General features: G+C 34.4%; 2 protein-coding genes across 2 annotated transcripts in view; one reads left to right on the top strand and one right to left on the bottom strand.

The window, feature by feature from the left end:
• Positions 1 to 15,447, top strand: part of MRS2 (magnesium transporter MRS2) — an 18,467-nt gene extending 3,020 nt beyond the window's left edge. The window contains exons 3-11 of the mRNA XM_036911664.2: positions 1,842 to 1,878; positions 3,074 to 3,186; positions 4,652 to 4,825; positions 6,464 to 6,594; positions 7,065 to 7,181; positions 8,512 to 8,664; positions 8,878 to 8,995; positions 12,882 to 12,995; positions 13,506 to 15,447. Coding sequence (XP_036767559.2) covers positions 1,842 to 1,878; positions 3,074 to 3,186; positions 4,652 to 4,825; positions 6,464 to 6,594; positions 7,065 to 7,181; positions 8,512 to 8,664; positions 8,878 to 8,995; positions 12,882 to 12,995; positions 13,506 to 13,622 — 1,074 coding nt within the window. The 3' untranslated portion in view covers positions 13,623 to 15,447. The remainder of the gene's footprint in view (positions 1 to 1,841; positions 1,879 to 3,073; positions 3,187 to 4,651; positions 4,826 to 6,463; positions 6,595 to 7,064; positions 7,182 to 8,511; positions 8,665 to 8,877; positions 8,996 to 12,881; positions 12,996 to 13,505) is intronic.
• Positions 6,775 to 15,447, bottom strand: part of GPLD1 (glycosylphosphatidylinositol specific phospholipase D1) — a 113,756-nt gene continuing 105,083 nt past the window's right edge. The window contains exons 27-28 of the transcript XR_008994466.1: positions 6,975 to 7,278; positions 6,775 to 6,919 (exon numbers count right to left, since the gene is read on the bottom strand). The gene's annotated coding sequence lies outside the window, so the exon portion shown is untranslated. The remainder of the gene's footprint in view (positions 6,920 to 6,974; positions 7,279 to 15,447) is intronic.

Genomic DNA, 15,447 nt, shown 5'->3' with positions numbered 1-15,447 from the left:
TAAACTGGGGATAATAATACCTACTTTATGGAATTGTTGTGAGGTTTGAATTAACTCACTTGTACTATATGTAAAAACCTTTGAGAGTAGTGCTTCACACATGTAATCATTCTGTATCTATTAGCCATTATCATTATTATTTAGACTTATTAACATAAGAACTTTTCTTTATAAACTATACAAAATGAATAGCCCCCAGAATTACATGTGAAAGTTACCACTGTTACTCAATGGCCTGGAAGAGTTGGCCAGTGTAGTTAAATACGAAAACAAAATCAAATATTAAATTTCGAAATAAGGTTCTTTGTAGCAGAAATCATTGTCTACTAAGTACACTTCAAATCAGTTGGTGCTATTTGAAATAATGAAATAATGAGAGTTAAGTTCTGTGAAATGTGAGTGACATTACAAGGTAAACTTTTTTTAAAATGGTAGTTTGAATGACCTTTTTTAAATCAGAAAAAATCCCATTAAAGGAAAAGATATAGGTAAATATGCAAAAATATTCAACATGTGTTGTTAAGTTGAAAGTGAGGGTAGACTCAAAATAAGTGTGTGTAAAATGAATATATTTAATGGGATAAAGTCTGGAAGGATATTTGGAAAAATATCAGTTTCTTTAAAATTTATCATTTCAGGTGATTAGTTTTATTTTACTGTATTTTCAAATTTTCTGCTGCAGATATATGTGTTTGTGAAATAAATTTAAAGAGAAAAGCTAGTCTGTATGACCCAAAACATGAAGCTTCCTTTATTGTGAATTTCCCTTTAACACTAATGTTTTAGGGTACTCGTTATATATTCATATCTATCTTTGCTTATGAGAAGCAAGCTAAAATATATATTGTTTTTTTGTGTGTTTTTGACACAGCACACATATGTTCCCATGGTAATAACACAGGACTTGTACCTACAACTGTATTTTAGAGAGTGTCTTTCTGAAAGTGTATTTAATAGTAATTAGTGAAACACAGCACATAGTGATTCATTAAATATTTTTTGACATTTTCAAACTTGACTGTGAACAAGTATTACAGGAAAATGTTTGCTTTGCTTTGCTTTACAGGAAATAAGTACTTTTTCTACATTGTGTCCTTTCTTCATTTGGAAGAGAGCTTTCTCTAAATACTGATTCCACAGTGCCCACCAGAGAAACTTCATTGGCCTCCAATAGATACTTAGATTCACAAGATAAACCACACTTGGTCGCAGACTATTCAGAAAGACAAAGGATAGGAAATGCAGAAGGACAGCATCAGGTGTTTTCACTTCAGAAGAAGTCCTTATAGCTATCCAGGCTTCCCTGGCCCCCTCTGTGACATCTCAGGTACAAGGAGATAATATTCTCAAAGGTGGTGTGAGATCCACCTTGGCTTAGAATCCCCACGCTTTCTAATGCCAGTATCTCTTGCAATCATCTCAGTCACATCCAGGACTCCCAGAAGGAACGGGGCAGTTACTAGAGCCACCACAGTAGGAGTAAAGCAAACTATAGCCTCCCACCAGGTATCTACTTAATTGGTTTATAGTCTTCCCAGTCCAGTGCAGTTTGTCAACCACTGGGCATTTATACCATAAGCAATGTTGCTTAGTAAGACAACTGACATTCCCTTCTCAGATTTGCAGAGGAACCAAGATAATCCAAGATCAGATTTGGAAATCTGGGGAAAAGGGAATTTTTTAACCCTTAACTCATAACTGAATTTAACCAAAAGAAGGGCAGTTATTGTTTATATCTGCATTTCAGTATTTGGGAGATACAATGCCATGGTGGTATAATCCCATAAATAGCATAGTAATTTGGGAGAAAATAATGTTTTGTTTTTATTATCTCTCTTCAGACAAAATTTGACAAAGAGGGAAGTGTTACTTCTTTTGGTGAGTTTAGTTTTCTTCTAAATCACTTTCTTAATCAATGAGTGAATGAATCTGATGGAAATCAAGAAATCGTGATTTTCCGTAGAATATTCTTTGTGTTTATGGGTGTGTTGAAGGAGCTCTTTCTTCATCATTGGACTGTATGTATTCTTCCAGAGTTTTTTTTCCTGTTAGAAACCCCTTTTGCCCTAATATTCCTATTAAAGGAATATTTTGGAGAAGAGAGGCTGGTGTGCAGCTGGAGCAAACAGTTTTCCCTTTTGTTTCCCTTTAGTGTCCCTTTCACTTCCCTCATACTCACATTCATCTATTCCAGTAGCATGTTTAAAGCAGAATCACATAATACTACTGACAGTGCAGTGGCAGAGACAGGAGGGATAGGCCACTGGATGGCAGTCAGATGGAACTCTGCCCATGATTGCTCTTATGGACAGTTACATTAAAAATGAAACTAAGTGTTATTTGCTCTCTAACCTCATGTGCAGATTTCAGATCTCCCATCACTGCCAATCCCATGATCCTGTTCCTGCTGTTGCTGAGATCCTACTAAGATAATTTGTGTTTTTTGCTCAATATCTCCTTTAAGAGATTGTTCTCCTTCGAGCTCTAATTAGCTCTTTTTGAGGTTTCAGCTTTTGCTTGATGCTATAAGTACAAATATTACTGTAACCAGGATCATTTTCAGGAGTATTTTCATCAGTTACACTTTCTCTTAGGTAATAAAATTTAGTTTTCAGGTAGGAGAATCTAGTGTGAGAACTGACTTAATTTTCCTATTTTTATATTATTCCAAGGTGAAGATTGAACTTACCTGTTCACAGATTTAAAATACTGAGGATGGTAATGTAGCTAGAAAAAATAGAAAACAGCTCTGTATAATTCACATTAAACATTCCTAGAACTAGAAATTAATCTTGTAAGTTCTAATAATGTACAGCTGTGGTTTTGATACTGGTCCCTTTCTAAGTACAGAGAAACGTTATGAAGTATGGATACAAAGGGAGAAGAATAGTATTTGACCAGATTTAGCTTGAGTATGTTTTTGAGATAAAAATGGATATTAAAAAGACTCCTTTTAACTTTTGTTTCTGGTAATAGAAAATTATCTTAGTGGAGGGAGGGGTACAATTAAATAAAAATTTAAACTCTTTATTGGTTTAGCCCACCATATTTATTGAAAATACTTGTCTTATAGAAAGGAAGAAAACTGATTTACATCAAGAATTAGGTCTTCAAGCCAGAGATTTGAGGTTTCAGCATCTAATGAGCATCACAACCAGAAATAATAGGATTATCATGAGAATGGAGGTAAATGATTTTATTTCAGATACATTTCTCCACTGTGCTCCTATAAAAGTTACTTCCTAACTACCTTGATCAATATCTAGATTTAAGTAATTTTGTAATGAAAATAGCTGTGAAACAATATACTTCATAATATAACATTATTGTGAATAGAATGCATTTAATGTGGATTAAATGCATATACTCAGCAGGCATAACATCATTCTATTTTATGTTGGAAAAATATATGACTGTGGTCTCCATTCTCACTGTTTGAATTTAGTCTCTAGTTTCTGACATGATAAGAAAGAGAATCTTGGTTTATAATAGACATTTTCATTTGTATAAAGTTGTACATAATTATAGTGTAACTTCAGCTACCAAGAAAGTATTGTTCTTCCAAAAAGCCCAGAATATCCTTAGAGTTTATAATACTAATTTAAATTTTCTAAAATTTTAAGCTTTCTAAAATACATTGCATCCTCCCCTGACTACATCCTACACCTAACACAATTTGACTTACCTTAGTGATTCAGAATTAATATGAACATGTTATTTTGGTGAGCTAAAGTTTGGTGTTCATAAATAGATTAGAAGACACAAGTCTCAATGATATTGTCCCTGAAGTAGACATAAGACTTGCTTTCTTCAAGGAAGTCTTTGATAGCAGGTTCTTGTCCATTTGTCTAGAATTTTTTAAAAAGTGAAAGCAGTCTTCCAAATGATTTTCTCCAGAAACCATTCTTTTGTTATCAGTAGCTCCACCCTTCAAAACAGTATCTCTTTGATGGTGAGAGAAATGTGTGATAAAGCAAATTTAGCAGAATGTTAATTGTATAAATGGTATGTATACAGATGTTCACTGTATAATTTTTCAACTTTTCCATATAAAAATTTTCATAATAAAATGCTGGGGAGAATATAAAGTCTCTAATTTTTATGTCACTAATACAGTGGTCACAGCCTACCCTTCTATGTTACTCTTCTAAACAAAAGATGCCAGGCTTTCTTTCTCTTTAGAATAAATTTCTAATTGCATAGTGTTCCATATTAGAGCACTAAGGTTATGTTTTATTTTTATAATTTGAAATAGTTTAATATGTTTTGGTGATATTTTAAAAAGGAAACTTTCCCATTTCAGCCAAACTAATCATGATTCTTTTCTAATCTATTGAATACATGACTTTTAGGATACCCTGTTTCCTTTATTCCCTGTTTTTCTCATGACTACCCAAAGTCTTAATAAATATGATTTAATTCCAATTCTGTTGAAAGTGAGTTAGATATATCAAGATTTACATATATTTTAGGGATACTTTTTTTTTTAAAAGAGTCTTGTTTTTTTTTTTAAGCCAAATGATGAGTGATTTAGTTTAGGCTTTATCCAAATTTAATAAAGCATTAAGCCCTATTTTATGAATGTTATTTTTTTCCTATAGGTCTACAACTTGCATATATGCATATGTTTTTTTTTCTCGCTTTTTTACAGTATTTGAAAGCTGTGATAACTCCAGAGTGTCTTCTGATTTTAGATTATCGTAATTTAAATTTAGAGCAATGGCTATTCCGGGAACTCCCTTCACAGTTAGCTGGAGAGGGTCAACTCGTTACATACCCTTTACCTTTTGAGTTTAGAGCTATAGAAGCACTCCTGCAATATTGGGTAAGCCTGTTTTTATTTACTTTATTGAATTTGTTCTGGGTTTAAAATACTATTGAGTAGGAAGACAATTTGGTATTGTTCAATGGCACGTTCCCTAACCGCACCCTCCCCCGAAAACAAAAACATCTCTAAGGATGATGTATGGAGAAAGTACTTAATTCTTAAACTTTATGACCCAATCAATTAGATCTAAAGTCTCTAGGCATAGTATGTAGAGTCTCTGAGAGTCATCTATGACGTTTAATGAAGCTCATTTCAAGTTAGCTATCCTTTGTACAATTTTAATAACTGTGGTCAAGGGTGGTAATTTAAAATAACCTAGATAATGATATAAATGAACGTATCTAAAAAGTTTTAAATGTATTCCATTTTATTCTCTAAATTAAATAGTATGTATATTGTAAAATTGCTCACCTGGGATAAATATTATAGCACAAATCATTCCAATTCTTTCAAAATCATTCCTTGATTAGTTTGTACAATCCTTTCTGTATACAAATCCAGCTAAGTGATACCTCTGTTTGAGACCCAAATTGAAATAGGAATCATGTACAATTCTTCTAATGAATTCCCCATTATACTGATAGTCATTGAGTGCCTGGGGATCCTGTCAGGCCCTGAACAAAGATGGTTATTGCTTTCCTGGCCCCCACAAATCCTTCATTATCTTTTCTCCTACCAGTAGTTAGGATAGTACTGTCAGGAACTGGCTGCAAGCCAGAATGGGAGGAGGAGGAGAGTGAAGGGAACATGAGATGGATGGGGATTGGGTGAACCTGGTACTCTTCTCTTTTGCCAGCCTTGCTCTACTGAGAGAGTAGGAGATGGCTACATTCCCTGCTCAGGTTAATTAAGTGACAGTACTGACTAGTACCAGCCAAAGGGATGGTGACTAATTAGAGCACAGTTGCTAAGCAGGGGAAGAGGTACAAACAATGGTCGGATATGCAGGCTGAGTAAGCTCTTAGAAGCTCACGCTGAAATAAACGTGCTGGAATTTATATCATTAATTTTACAGCTTAATTCAGTTCTTAATTCAGTTGCTTACCAACTAGTAAGGAAGTATTTCAATATTTTAACTAGTAGTGTATAGCTATATAAATGCAAATCTGCTGAATATCAACCATGCTCATATTAACCTGAATAATGGGAAGTATACTCTGACCTTACACTAATTTTATTTTTTAAAGTCCAAGTTACTTTTTGGTTTTCAGAAGAGTTTTGTTTATAGGAATGACAGGGATATATTGAGGGCATACTGTGTATTCTGTTTACAAAGAACATAGATATTGTTTACCAAATGTAAAGTTTGTGTTTTGACCACAGAATGCCAGGTTTTATTTTAATTAATCAATCCTGCATTCCTTTCATAATAAGGGTTTGTAGGGGTAAGACTTCTGGGAGTTAATTCTTTGTCAAACAAATGTAATCTTACAACATTATGCATAGTTAACCTTCTAACCAAGGAGATTGAGGTTTTGAATTATCTAGAATAGGCATTCCAGCAATGACCACGTTGTGAAATGTTACCAGTCTTCCTAGCTGTTACAGATTTCCATATTTAATCAGAGGTTCCCTGACCATGAGTATTGTAAGAAGACTGTTTTAATTCTTATGAAAGGCCATGTTATTATCTAGATCAACAGTCTGCAGGGAAGACTTAGCATTTTGGAACCACTGATCCTTGAGACATTGGAAGCTTTAGTGGATCCCAAATATTCTTCTGTAGACAGAAGCAAACTGCACATCTTACTACAAAATGGCAAAAGGTAAATATGGCTGATTTACCAAGTTGGGAGATAGACACAAATATCTTAATCTTTCAGTAGTCTTAACTGTGAAATGTTTAGCATAAATTCAGATACAAAATTAGTGTGATTATTACCTGTTTTTAAAAAACATCAACTAGTCTTGCTGAATGGTAATGACTTACTCTTAGTGCCTTCAAAATAGGAAAACAGACTGGGAAGGTGGGGCTAAAAGAGCCACACAGATTAATGTTCATTGAAAGTCTATTTTGCATGAAAGGCTATATAGTAGGCTCTTTAATGTATTTTTGGTTTAGGAATTGATTCTTAATCTGCTTGGTCAGTACTGAAATTTTTTTTTTACAAGTTGGTGTTTACTGTGAATGTGTAAATGGATCTACTTGTTAAGATACCCTAAAAAGACACCATTCTTGTAGTGATATGTTTTTAAGTTTATGTTATTGATCATTTCTATAGAACTACTCTTACAGTCTTTCAGAATTAGAAACAGATATTAAAACTTTCAAAGAGTCAATTTTGGAAATCTTGGATGAAGAAGAGTTGCTTGAAGAGCTTTGTTTAACAAAATGGAGTGACCCACAAGTCTTGTAAGTATGTAATCATGCTTTGTTATTTATTCTCTTTGGATTAATCTTCTGTCTTTTCTTCTTCAGGATGATTTTTCATAGGGGACCTAACATTTTTCTGGAATAGAGAATATAGGCACTTTTCATCCCCAATCGTTTCACTATTTCTCCATTCTATATTCATCTAAATCAGTTTAACAAGGATATATTTAATACATACTGTTTACACAACACTGCATGCCTATAATAAACATAAAGATAAGCACACCATTACCTTTATCTTCAAGGGACTAACTGCCAGAGTGGTTTACACATCTACCTATATAAGTTACCTACAGAGTACAGTGGTAGAGAGGAATGACTTGGGGGAGGGAAGGAGTGGGATGAAGGAAGATGAGTAAGGTATCAGCATATTTCTATAAATTTGGTGTAATATGAAAATGCTCATCTTAAAAACTTCTTATCTCTATGAATTTAGAAATCATTTACTCTTCTTGTGCACACTCAAATGTATACTTTTTAAGTACTTAAAATATTTCATTTTTCTTTGTAGACCGATATGAGAAATTAATATAGACACCTTTGTACAATGTAGTTTCCACAGTCTGTATAGATATTTTTTAAGCATTTTGGGAAATTAGTTATTTATATTTTAACAAGGAAACATTAAGGTAAAAGGGGGTATTATAGCAGATAGATATAGGAGCAGGAATCTGAACACACTTGTAACTCTTGTTTGCTTTGCTTATTAGGACAGTCTGTCTCTAATATGATTTACGATATAAATATCTTTTACAGAGTTCTTCATTCTCACTTATCCTCCCTGCTAGGATGGAAGGTATAAGTTAAGGGGGGCAAAGTAGCTATGTATTGACATCATTCAAAAATATTTTTTTCATATATGAAAATGGTGTTACACTTTACCTTGGAAAGGAAATGCTCAGTATGTTCATCTTTCATTTTTGGTTTTGTTTTACCTGATTTACACTAATTTGCAATAATTCATTAGTATTCACAAATCTGGATTTTCCTGTAATTTGTAGCTTGCATTTTCAGGAAAGTCCCTCAAGTTGGGGCCATACAGTGACTCTGATGAGCCTATTTAGGGATGGAACCCTGTGCCCTGACTTATCTTTATAATGTTAATGATCAGCTGATAAAGCTATGCACAGATTGCCCTCAATCCTAATAGAAAAGACAAAGGCTAGTGTTTTTCCTTGGTAGCTGAATACTCCAATTCAGGAAGTTTTTTGATAGTAACTGTTTGATGTGTGTGCATATTGGGGGCATATTAACTCTGGATAGAGAATATAGGCACTTTTCATCCCTTTCTCTCCCACGTTTAATTAAGTGAAAAGAGCAGTACTGGAATTGACCATGCAGAAGAGATGGAGTTGCTGATGGAAAACTACTACCGATTAGCTGAAGATCTTTCCAATGCAGCTCGGGAACTTAGGGTACTGATTGATGATTCTCAGAGTATTATATTTATCAATCTGGACAGGTAAGAAAGCATGGTATAAAACAACCAGTATATTCTTTATAAAGTAATTCTTATATAAAATAGTAAAGCTTTTAAGAAACTCATTTTGGAATAAATTATGTCATCTATAACTACTACATGGAAGCATGTCTTTTTAAGTGTAGATTTAATCCATGTGGTCTTCAATAGATTACTTAGTGAATTTGCTGATCTAAGTAGGTGTTCTCCCTCCAGCCATCGTAATGTTATGATGAGGTTGAATCTACAGTTGACCATGGGAACCTTCTCTCTTTCACTGTTTGGACTAATGGGAGTTGCTTTTGGAATGAATTTGGAATCTTCCCTTGAAGAGGTGAGAATGTATTATTTCAATATGCTGTAATACATATAAAATTAAGGCAGTACTATTATATCCATTATCACATAGATAGAATTATAGCCTAGGTTACCTCATGTTTCCCAAAACATGTAACTACATAGAAGGGTTTGGTAAAACAGCATTACACTGTAAGGCAGTGTTAATGAAGGATTAATTTTTCTTTTTCATTCTTATGTGTCAGGAAATGTTCCTGTCAGTTTGCATGCTTTATTTGGCTCAACCATCACAACTCTGAAAATGGATTTATTATCACTGCCTAATACCTGAGAATATTGAGGCTCAGAAGATATTTAAGTAACTTGCCCAAGGCACAGAGCTAAATAACAACAGGATTTGAACCCAAGACTTACACTTTCCACTTTAATCTACTGCCTTTCCACACTAATGTACTGTTAAACTCCCAGGGTTTTTCATATCATCATAGCCTTATCTCTCAGTGAGAGATTTCTACAAATGAATCTGCATATGCATTTGGTGCACACTGGCACTGGATTCTGGGTCCTAATCTACTATGTCTAGTCTCCATCTCTATGGATGTTGCTGTAATCCAAACCACTTCATCTCTTATCAGGACCACTATATGCTTTTAAAAGTTGTCTTTAAGAGAAGCAAATCTGATGGTCATCTTCTGTGTAAAACTGTCCAGTGGCTTCTGAATGCTCTTAAGATAAAAACCTAAACCCCTTGGCCTTTGGGCTTTTTCTGGTCTGCTGCACCTATCTCCCCATCTTGTCTCCAGCTACCTTGCCTTCACTCTCAGTTGTTTCATCAATATTTCTTCTCATTCACACTGCTCACACACATCTCAACTCTCACTTCTTTTTGTCTAGTTAACTTCCACTTACCACTCAGTCTCAACCTGTGTCACTTCCGAGGAGCATCTTTTATTTTAAATGTGATAGGAACCTGCTGGAGGCTTTTGAGCCCAACTCTAAACTATTAAAAAGTTAATAACCAAAATATCTTGTGCAACATAGATCAATCCTTGCCATTCCAGAAGGTACTTCCAAAGACCTTTGCAAATTCCCCGATTTATGACTGCGTAAGTTCTTGTTCTATGACTGTAAGTTCCTATCTTTCTCCCAAATCATTTTTGCATTTTGTTAAGAATCATACACTCATTCTACAAGCTAACGCCATTTGATACTTATTCTAATATTTTTCTCTAATGCCTATTTTATATAAAAGTATTTTAGAAATTCTTTCTGATACTTGCAGCACTTGTAATGAGATGCAGGTGATATGTAGTGAGCTAGGCTTGCTCAGTAGCTGAGTGATTAGCTCCCATAGAACAAGGTTCAGATCAGTGCCTCATCAGAGTTAAAATCACACATCTCTGAGTTTCCTGAAGAATAGTTGGATATTAAGTCAATGGATATCAAAGCTCTCTGCTCCCGTTTAGTTAATATTTACAGTATTGAATCTAGGATAGAAAAAGATTTTTTTCACCTTTTTTTTTTACTTTTTAAGATAATTTCAGATTATTCCAAGAATAGTCAAAGAAGTCCCATAAAGCCTTCAGCCAGATTCTTCCAACCAACATTTTATCACATTTGCTCTTTCATTTAAGAGCAAGCAACAAATGTGATACCCCTTTACCCCTAAATATTTCAGTATATATTTCCTAAAAACATGGACCTTCTCTTACATAACCATAGTACAGCTGTCAAAATCGGGAAATTAACATTGAAACAACACTGTTTTTCAGTTTAGACCCTATTCAGATTTTGTCCCTTATCTCAGTAGCTCTTTATCTCATAGAAAATCTTAGATCACATGTTGGATATAGTTGTCATGTCTCCTTTAATCCAGACCAGTTTTTCAGTCTTTTGTCTTTCATGGTCTGTATTCATAAAAAAATACTGGTCAGTCTATAGCACCTTACTTTGCTGATAGACAGTGGCTGCAATAGAGGGGGTAAGGACTTGATAATATGGATGAAGGGTGAAACCACAGTGTTGTTTATGTGAAACCATCATAAGATTGTATATTAATGATATTTTAATTAAAAAAATACTGGTCAGTTATTTGACCTTTGATACTCTTTCTTCATTTATTAGATTCTGATTCTGATTGTGTGTTCTTTATGTTGATTGATTTCCCATTAGGAGACACCTGATGTCAGTCTGTCCCATTACTGGTGATACTTGATCATTTGGTTGTAGTGGTATTTGCCAACTTTCTGTTCTATGAAATTACTCTTTTTCTCTGTGGAATTAAGTGTTTTGTAGGGAGATACATTAGCCCTCTTGTTTTAGCTTACACTAACTGATCCAACATTGATTCATGCTGGAATCAAATATTATTATGGTAGTTAACCAAATGGTGATTTTATAATTCTAACACTACTCCTACATTTATCAGTTGTAAGGTAGAGCAGTCCCCTTCTCTCACAGTTGTTCATTTATATCTCTATGGGTTCATGTGGTTTTATTTTAGTCAGTGAGTTAGAATTCTTCATTACTATCTTTATTATGGTGCTCAAATTGTGCCTTTCATGCTGGCTTCTGAGTACTTTTGACATGTCCCCATCAATCTTTAGTTTTAGCCTCTGGCATATAAAGATATTCTAAGTATCTTCTAAGTGAATAGATTGACTAAACAGTGGAGGGGATAAAGAGCACCAAAAGTATGAAAAGCATGCATGCAGTACTGCGGGACATGCCAAAAGCGGAGGGAGCATTAAATCTCCAACTCTCAGGTACTTGTCCCTTCCCTTACTTTCTTATAAGTCACATACTTTACTTGCGTATGTAATGAGAGAGGGAATTTTGAGGTTGGTTTGAACTTGCTTACCTGTAAAGTTTATCACATTTTGACATTCCCAGACTTTTGATTTATAGGGGATTACAGAACCAATCTACAGCACAGACAACAGTAATCTTTATATGCTAAATCTTATTTAAACATAATTCTTACTTGATAAATTAGGACCCTCTGTTTTGATTAACTGGAAATGTGCTAGTCCACAAAAGGTTAACTTATATTAGCACTTGTCTTCTTGATATCTTATGTCTAACATCTTAACTTCATGTTAAAAGGAGGTACATTTCTGCTTCATTTATGGCATGAATTTCAGTCAGTGGATAACTGATCACTTATGTAACAGATTACCTTAGGGGGAAGTGAGCTGTCAATCACTGGAACTAACTAAGCCATGGTTGATAATCAACTAATGTCATAGTTGCAGATGGGATTCCTTCTCTGTGGGAGTTTCAATACAAATTCTGATTCTGTACATAAACAACACAAGATATGACACTGCAAAAATAATACGATTTTGAAAGTGACAGTGAAGGAAAAATATTTACTAAAAGTCAGAGGTTCCCAAACTTTTTTCATTCATGATGCTTTTAAGTGTCTTAGTAATTTTTTCACAGCATCCCTAGAACAGAGCTTAGTTTCTGCTATCTTAACTAAGAGTTTATGAAGTAAGTCAAAACAACTTAAGAGTAGTAGTTGTCATGGTATTCCAGTGTTACTGCATTTTCCTTGAAAACCTGTAATATTCTGGGGTGCTGTGATACCTAGGACGCTTGCTGCTCAGTTTGAGAACTGTGGCTATAAGGAAAAAATTGAGGTTGTCCTGTGTGATTATAACTACTGGAATTTGTATGCATATAAACAGACACTGGAGGAAAACACAAAGTGAAGCAGTTATGTTTAAGATTTCAAAATATTTAAGCCCTTTTATATTGTTTTTCTTTTGATGTTTTCCTGATTCTTCATCTTTGGGTGTCATAAAGATACTTGTTCTTAGTGCCTTTCTATAACAAGAAAGGAAAATAATAATTCAGGAATTTTATTGCTAAGGAACCTAGCTTTCTGTGATTGAAATTAAATATGTGTTTTCTTTTAGGACCATAGATTGTTTTGGCTGATTACAGGGATTATGTTTATGGGAAGTGGCCTAATGTGGAGGCGTTTGCTGTCATTCCTTGGACGACAACTAGAAGTTCCTTTGCCTCCTATGGTATGAAGGGTCTGGTTCCCAGCAGTTTAGCAGAGGGGTTACCCTCATGGGCTCTAAAAGTCATATGGCCTGGGCTTAAGTTGTTGAAGGCTTTGTGACCCTGAACAAGTTATTTCTCTAAGACTCCCTCAGTTTCCCCATCTGTCATTTAAGTTAGTACCACCCGCTTCATAGTGTTAATGAGAGAAATAAGATACGTAAAGCATTTATTAGCACAGTGCCTGGCACAATAAACAAGAAGTATTTGTGGAACATTGTAACAAGCAGTATACATTTAGACAGATGTAATTCTGGTTCAGATTGTGTCTTAACCAAAATGGAAATGTAGAAAATATACTGTTCCCATGAAGAGTTTATCTCCTTTTTTCTACCTGTCATTTACCACCCTGAAATAAGTACTTAAGACACTGATACATGGCTTGCGGTCCTTTCAGTTAGTAGCTATCATTTTGCTGCTGGCTTTTCTTTTAAGACATAAACAAAAATGATTAATTTTTCTGCTTTATTTAGATTGCCTCTGTACCTAAAAAGACCCTTCAGGCAGATATAAGGATGGAAGTGAAACACAGCTTAAGGCCAGATGGACTTGGATCAAATAGGAGTGTCCTAACAAACCGTTACGAATAGCCTGGTGGAAACTGAATTATTTTTTTTATGGTAGTCACACAAACTTCTGATAACTCTTACTACATTTTAATAGAGTCAAAGATTTGAAAAAAATAAAACACTGATATTTTGTCTGATGATAAAATTGCGGCAGTCCGATACTAGAACTTAATTACATTTTGAGTAAAGAAGCAAAGTGTTTGGTTTCTAAAAGGCCAAAATTATATTTCCTACAATCTTAAAAAGCTGTTTTTATGGATAAGGTGTGAGTCATGGAGAGAGCAAAACAAGAATAGATTGTGTATAGGTTTTATTTAATGTATACATATCAAGAAAAGTGCAGTCTCCTGCCAGACAAAGCCTGGAAACACACCCAGTTATGGGATCAGGTAGATGTAGTTCTTACTGTACGGAATCACATTCTTGCAAATTTCTTGATGTTCAGGTGACTATAAAGCTAGCAAAATATTTATTAACCTTAAAACAAACTGGAAGTTTATGCTTTAAGTCAGTCTTTGACATAACCTTATTTTTTGTACTTGCCTTCTTTTTATAAAAGGTAAATAAAAAGGAAATAACAGCTTTATATAGATTACAGTTAATACTTCAATTTCTTTTTTTGTGTGTTTGAATTTGTTTCTCTTATTTTTTATTTTTTTTTAGGAGAGCAAGGCAGAGGCTTTTATTTAGAGAGAAAGTGAGAGGACAGAGCTCCTGACTCAAGCCAGGAGGGGACAAGAGAGTCCCAATTTCTTGACCCCTGAAACTGTTTTTCTTTGTTTGGCTATAATTAAAGCCTTTGGAAATAGATTTAAAAGAAAGTATTCCCTGTTACTTTATATAAAGCTGCTTTGGTCATTCCCTGATTTTAAGAATAGATGGATGTGTCACCCCAATACCTCTCCCAAGAAAGGGAAATGTATGCCTACCCTTCAGAGGTTGATGGGTGGGCTTTCTGAAATGAGCGTAAACTTCAGAGTTTGTGATCTTTCTGTTTTCACAATCAGATTTGAGTTTTAAAAAAATAGCTGAGATTTATGTCTCAAAGCTGCTATCCTACTTAATATGTTAACTACCATTTTTATATTTTCTAGAGGTTAAATATAGCTCTGCAACAGAACATGTTATATTTGCCTCCAAAAGTAGCATGCATGGAAGAGTAGAGTATCCAGAGCAGCTCTTGTACCGCAAATGTAGTAATAAGAAAAAAAAATGCATACCCTAATGTTTTAGAGGTTACCTCACATCCTAATATGTCATATAAGTTTAAGGGTCCAATTACCAAGTGGTATGGTGACAGGAATAAAAGTGTTATTTCAGTAGGTGATTTGAAAGGAAACAGATAAAATTATAAGCAGTTTTCCTCATTCCTATGTGGCGTTATGAGGAGCCATTAAAGGGAAGCTAAAGAATAGAATGTCACAAACCAGACTGCCCTTGTCTTGGAGCACTGAGTGACCCATTTGGCACCTTGCAGGTAAGGAGCACAGTTTATGGTGTGGCTCTTGGAATGTGAATATATAGCACCCTCTAGCATCATAAACCTGTTGGATGATTTTTAAGCAAGTATTGTTAATATGTTTGTACAAAGTATCTTTGATAATACTTAGATGTCATGGGGCACTTTGGCCCACCTCATAGCACTCTGTTTTGGATCTTATCACTGTAAAATATGTAATACATTACTTAACTGTGACACATGGAGAATTGGAAGCTCAGACAGCAAAATCTGATTTGACTGAGGTCAGGCATGGGATAGAATTTTGGCTTTTTTCCCTTTTAGAGTTACTTATAGTTTGGGGTAATTTTTTTGATGAGTAATAAAAAAATTATAAATAACATCATC

Source organism: Manis pentadactyla, chromosome 16, assembly GCF_030020395.1.
Source record: "Manis pentadactyla isolate mManPen7 chromosome 16, mManPen7.hap1, whole genome shotgun sequence".
NCBI classification, from domain to species: Eukaryota; Metazoa; Chordata; class Mammalia; order Pholidota; family Manidae; genus Manis; species Manis pentadactyla.
The sequence above is the reverse complement of the archived record's forward strand: the minus strand, read 5'-3'. Positions and strand labels throughout refer to the sequence as shown.